Source organism: Microtus ochrogaster, unplaced genomic scaffold (genome assembly GCF_000317375.1).
Source record: "Microtus ochrogaster isolate Prairie Vole_2 unplaced genomic scaffold, MicOch1.0 UNK20, whole genome shotgun sequence".
NCBI lineage: Eukaryota > Metazoa > Chordata > Mammalia > Rodentia > Cricetidae > Microtus > Microtus ochrogaster.
In genome coordinates, this window is record NW_004949118.1 from 1,091,012 (window position 1) to 1,097,041 (window position 6,030).

At 46.5% G+C, this 6,030-nt stretch overlaps 1 protein-coding gene across 11 annotated transcripts in view; it reads right to left on the reverse strand.

Moving 5' to 3' along the window:
- The window catches only part of Dlgap1 (DLG associated protein 1), a 791,676-nt gene that overhangs the window by 7,773 nt on the left and 777,873 nt on the right, over positions 1-6,030 (reverse strand). For all 11 annotated transcript variants that reach the window (XM_026789510.1, XM_026789514.1, XM_026789512.1 and 8 more), the window contains one exon: positions 268-359. In XM_026789510.1, the coding sequence (XP_026645311.1) occupies positions 268-359 (92 nt within the window). The remainder of the gene's footprint in view (positions 1-267; positions 360-6,030) is intronic.

Below are 6,030 nucleotides of genomic sequence, written 5' to 3' on the forward strand. Positions count from 1 at the left end.
TTCCTTCCTTCCTTCCTTCCTTCCTTCCTTCCTTCCTTCTTTCTTTCTTTCTTTCTTTCTTTCTTTCTTTCTTTCTTTCTTTCTTTCTTTCTGCTTGTTTGTTTTATTTAGTGAAAAGCAGGAAACCAGATTCATCTGTTAAAAGACTCCAAGGAGCCTTGACTTAACTTGGTTCAAACTAAGTTTTGCTTTGGCTGGACCAGTCTTGAGGACAAGGTCTCTCTGAGCTGTGCTACAAGGAGTCACGGCGATGTGGATGGTACTTACCAGGTTCTCTTCACACAGCTCTCTGAACTGGTAGAATTTCTGCGCCATGAGAAGTTGGGCGCTGCCCACAGCGGTTCGGATTTTCCCTAGAACTGAAAAGAGCAGACACAGAGGTTTACACGATGCCTCAATGTTGAGCTTAGTCTGATTTTAAAAAAAAAGGCAAAGAAAAAGTTATGCTGTTGCGGTGTGGAAAAACACCCACAACGCGCATCCACGCGCACCTGGGTCCATGAAACCCGGGATACTGGGCTCAAGCATAAAGTCAACTTGGGAAACCACATGTTTATCGCTCTTGTTTCTTGGGAGAACTGAGTTTTCCGTCACAGCACTGTGCTGTACCCCAAGAAAGGCAAATAGCGTTCCTTTTCTTGGTCCAGACAAACTTCATGCGATTTTCCCAGTGTAGTTTCGGGTTTATGGAGCCAGTGATCCTGATCTACTAGCTTGATTTTCTAATTCCGACTCAAACACAAGAAAAGTAATACAAACTGGGGGAGGAATCTCCTAACACCCTAACTAGTCCATAATCCAGCATTTTCCCTGGAGTTCAGCCACTGACATTCTTTAAGAAATGAATTTGCTAGGGAGTGATGGGGTTCAGCCTGTCGCCTGGGTCACACCAGCACGGACCCTAACATCCATTTGGTGTGGAGTCTTCCTCCTTGCTTTGGTACTTGAAGCAGTCTCAGTAACCGTCTTTGAGTGCCTCTACAGGGGCCCTGGTCTCAGTGTCCCCAGGGCTCCCCCTGTACCCGCAGCTCTTGCAGCTGCCCCCGCAGGAGCTCTGCCACGTAGCAAACCGCCCTCCTCTACCTGAGTGGACAGAAACCTCCCACAATGGAAGACTAGAGAGAACTCAGACAACCTGAGGCTTGGATAGGCTGGGAATTCTGCCTGGTAGAGACAATATGGGGTTCAAGCAATCTCACTGTTGGCTTCGATCTAAAAAATTCACACTCCTTTTCTCAACCACAAGGTCAGGAGAAGACAAAGAAAGCAACGGGCATTGCCCAGGCTGGCTTTATAATCTGCTGAACTGGATTCACAATGCCAGGCCTCAAGATGCTCATTCTACCTAGGAAGTTCTGGGGCAGACCTACACAAGTCCAAGGTCACTCTTGAATCCACTATTGTTCTGCAAGGTGGTGGTTAACCTTGAAGCAGTTAGCCTGGCCCCCAAGGCTAAAGCCAAGGCCAGAGAAGGGCAGAGGAGCCAAGGCCCTGCCTTCTTGGGCTTTGCATCCTAGTGGAAAGCACAAAGAAAAGGCAGGGGAGCAGACCCCTTCAGTGGATTAGACAACATAGCGTTCTTCCTCTGTCTCCTATGAAACGGAAAACAAATGAGCAACAAACAGGCTCTGGCTTAAACGGTTTGTCTTGATAGTCACAATTTTATAACAGCACTTCTTATCTTATTTACCTCATTAAATCTATGCACATCATTTATTGTTTATATATATATATATATCTATAGTTTATTTTATTTTATGTGCATTTGTATGCATGTATGTCTGTGTGAGGGTGCCAGAAACCCTGGAACTCAAATTGCAGACAGGTGTGACCTGCCATGTGGATTTTGGGTGTTGAACCGGGGTCTTTTGGAAGAACAGCCAAGGCTATTAATTGCTGAGTCATCTCTCCAGCCCCATAAATATATAAATGAAAACACACACGAACACTGGATTTGATCCGTCCCACTAACACAGCAGATAGACTGTGGGTTGAAGCAACAGATTTTCTCTGAATACTAAAATGGAAGTTTCGAGGACTCTGGGTCGGGAATGGGTTTTGCTCCTGGGGTTCTGGGTAGTGGCCTCCTTTACAAGCAGGCTCCTGTAAACTTTTTAGATTGTTCAATCAAATAGGGTGCTGTTCTGTTCACATGAATGTCCCCCAGAGGCCTTTGTATTAAAATGTTGTTCACTGGCCTATGGGGCTTCTGGAAGTAGAAGACACTTGGGAAGTGGGGCCTTAGTGGAAGGAACTCGAGCTGGTAGGAGGTGCTGGAAAAGGGACACTGGTACCCCAGTCTTTTTTTTTCCCTTTCTCTTTTGTTCCTCAGCTCCCACGATATACTCTGCCACTGAGGTCTACAAGCAACAAGGTTAAGTAACCACGGACTGAACCTTTGCTTTTGTTTTTCCCCAGACAGGGTCTCTCTATATAGCCCTGACTCTCCTGGAACTCGCTCTGTAGATCAGGCTGGCTTCGAACTCACTGAGATCTGCCTGCCTCTGCCTCCCGAGTGCTGAGATAAAAGGCGTGCGCCACCACTGCCAGACTTCTTGTTCTATTTGAAAAATCTATTTCTTTTTATTTTATGTGTGCCTAAATGGACATACATGCATCGTGCGTGTACAGGTCCCTGCGGAGGCCAGAACAGGTAGCAGATCCTTTGTAACTACGGTTATAGGGGACTGTGAGCTTCCTAACACGGGTGCTGGAAATGGAACCTGGGTCCTGTGCAAGAGGAGAAAGTGCTTAACCACTGAGCCATCTCTCTAGCACTTGTTTCCTTTCCTGCTCTCTCTCCTTTTTGTTTTGTTTTTGGAGATAGGATCTCTTTTTGTAGTCCTGGTGTCCTGAAGCTTACTCTAGACCCAGCTGGCTTTGAATTTAGAGAGATCCACCAGCCTCTGTCCCCTGAGTGTTAGGATTAAAGGTATGCAACACCATGCCCAGCTCCTTGCTTTAGTTTTTGATATAGGGTCTCTCCTTACACTCTGCTCTGTGATGAATTTGAATTTGCCTTATTTATTTTATTATTGATTTATTTAGAACCAGGACCTTACTGTATAGCCCAGATTGGTCTCAACGTCCGTGATTCAAGCAAACATCCCTACCTCAGCCTCCAGGGCACCTGGGATCCTAGTAGTTTTCCGCTGAACCAAGGTTTGAATTTCCTTACTTTATGCTGTTCATGTGTGTAGGAGTATTCAGTATGTACCTTCCAGTGACAGGCTTATTGCGCTTAACACGGGGCCTCTGAGTTATCCATGTTGTCACATAGGATCTTCTTCTTTTTAAGGCTCAGTAACATTTCATAGTATCCATGTATAGCATTTAATAATCTGTGGAGTGGCCTGGCGATGGTGGCACACGCCTTTAATCCCAGGACTCAGGAGGCAGAGGCAGGCGGACCTCTGTAAGTTCGAGGCCAGCCTGGTCTACAAAAGCTAGTTCCAGGACAGGCTCTAAAACTACAGCGAAATCCTGTCTCAAAAAAAACCATAAATAAATAAATAAATAAATAAATAAATAAATAAAGGCTCTTTGCTTATCTCAGCACTTGGGAGGCAGAGGCAGGCAGATCTTTGTGAGTTTGAGGCCAGCCTGGTCTACAAGAGCTAGTTCCAGGACAGGCTCCAAAGCTACAGAGAAACCCTGTCTCGAAAAAAAAAAAATCTGTGGAATGTGATTTCTCTCGATTATCAACACTTTCTAGAACCAGGTGTGGTAGCCAGTCCTCAGGAGGCTGAGGCAGGAGGATTCTGAGTTCAAGATTATGCCAAACTACTTAGCGAGACCTTGTCTCTGAACACCAAAGCCAAGCAAAACCAAACCAAATATTCACCTTCCAGCCAGTGCAACGGGACAGAAGGATACAGAAGGATTGGGTATAAGGGGACACCGTGGGAATCTGGAGCTGAGAGCGGAACAGACCTAGTCAACTGGCTGAGGACAAGGTCACGTCAGCTGTGAAGAAAGCGGAGGGTCTGGGGCTCACTCCACAGACATGGTTAGAGTAAATTACAAGCCACATGTTTTCTTTAAAGCTTACATGTTATAATGAGAAGCAGAGAAAGGCTCTGTGGGGAGGGGCGTCTATGCAGACTATGCTTTGAAATCCCTTGGCTATGCAGAATTAAAGACGAGACATTTAGAGAAGAATGAAGCTCCTCTTTCCCTACCTCCCTGTGTGGGGTATGGTTTTTATTTGGGGAACATAGTGGTGGTAGAAAAAACACGAGGGTGAAAAGAACGAGCGATTTCTTTTAGCCCTGCCAGGGGAATCCATGATTGCTACGAGGAGTTTCTGTGTGCCGGTGCCAGCGAGCCAAAACAAAGACCAGTTCCCTTGGGAATACGCCTGGCTTTTCGCTGAATCAAAATTTCAGGGCTGAAGGTGGTGCTTAGCATGTGTGACGCTCGGAACTCAATCCTTAGTACCTAAAACACAAACAATTGAACAAACGCACACAACAGGTGAGCGTTCCAGCAACTCTGTGATCCTCTCCGTAGTGCAGGAGAGCTGGTCTCTAGATCGGAAAAGTCAGAAGACTGGTTTCTCTGGCTTCTTTTAATTCCTTTCTTTTCCTTCCTCCCTCCCTTCCCTTCCCTCCTCCTCCTCCTCCTCCTCCTCCTCCTCCTCCTCCTCCTCCTCCTCCTCCTCCTCCTCCTCTGTCTTCTCCTTCTTCTTCTTCTTCTTCCTCTTCCTCCTCCTCCTTCTTTTTATTTTTAGTTTTGAGGCAGAGTTTTGCTATACAGGCTTGGTTGGCCTGAAGCTATACCCAGCTTCAAGCGCTCAGAGACTCACCTTCCTCTGCCTCCTGAATCCCAAGTGCTAGGATCAAAGCCACCATGGTTGGCTTGTGCTCACCTCTGCCCAATCCACAGATACCATGCCTCTACTTTAGGGCCTCAGACACTGGAAAGAACATACATACAGCCTCAAACTTGTTATGTAGCCAAAGACAACCTTCAACTCCTGATTCTCCTGCCTGCATTTCCCTAGTGCTAGGATTATAGGCATGTGCCACTATGCCTGGGCTATGCAGGGCTGCGAATGAACCCAGGGCTTCACTCTTACCAACTGATCTACATCCCCAGCTCAAACAAAAAATTTTTCCCACGTCATTAGTTTATTTACAATTGTATAAGAATTTGAAAGTTTAAGCCATGTCTCATCGGTTTCATTTCTTAAACATTCTTTATAGTTATTAAAGGGATGAATGAAAATATTCTGCTTTCTTAAGTAGTTGCTGCTGTCTTAGGATGAAAGGAGCAACAGATCTAGATCTGTTAAGTTCACAGTTGTCAGAGCCAGTGACCAACGGGGATTTCCTCATCGTGGCTACAAGAAGCACAGAGGTGGTGAACTCTGGACGTTCTGGCCTAACATGGTCCTGTTGGAAGCTCTGTAAGGCTGCAGACAGAGCGGGAATGAATGTGGAAGTAATGGCCGCAGCACTGTCTCCCTCACGACCTTGATGTCTGAATCACCAAAGGGAAGAGGAGAATTACAGACATATTTCTTACTCCTTTCGTAGAGTCCTGGAGGACTAGAAAATACCGTCACCATGCAGGAGCCCATCGAGCTGTCCAGCCATGGTGAAGGGCCGTCAAGTGAACACGCCAGGGAGCCATTTTCAAATGGCTTGCCACCTCAACTGCAGTACATCTGCTGTGCTCCTTTTCCATGGAACTTTCTTTGACACCCAGGCCGCAGGTTCAAGGGCAGCCAGCTTCTTCACTAAGTGACTGTTCGTCTTGGGACCATTTACACACCTCTTCCTCCTCATTTCTCCTGAAATTCCTATACCTAGCTGCCTCTGCCATTTGCTCATTCTTCTGCCTCTGGGTGGCTAGATCCTTGATTTCCAACCAGCTTGCAAGCTTCTCCACTGCATAGCTGGTGTCCATGCACTCAGGAAATCCCTGAAGTGACACTGAAGGAATAAGTTTGGGGGGGATCAGCTGAATCAGCTCTGGACTCTCTCTCTCTCTCTCTCTCTCTCTCTCTCTCTCTCTCTCTCTCTC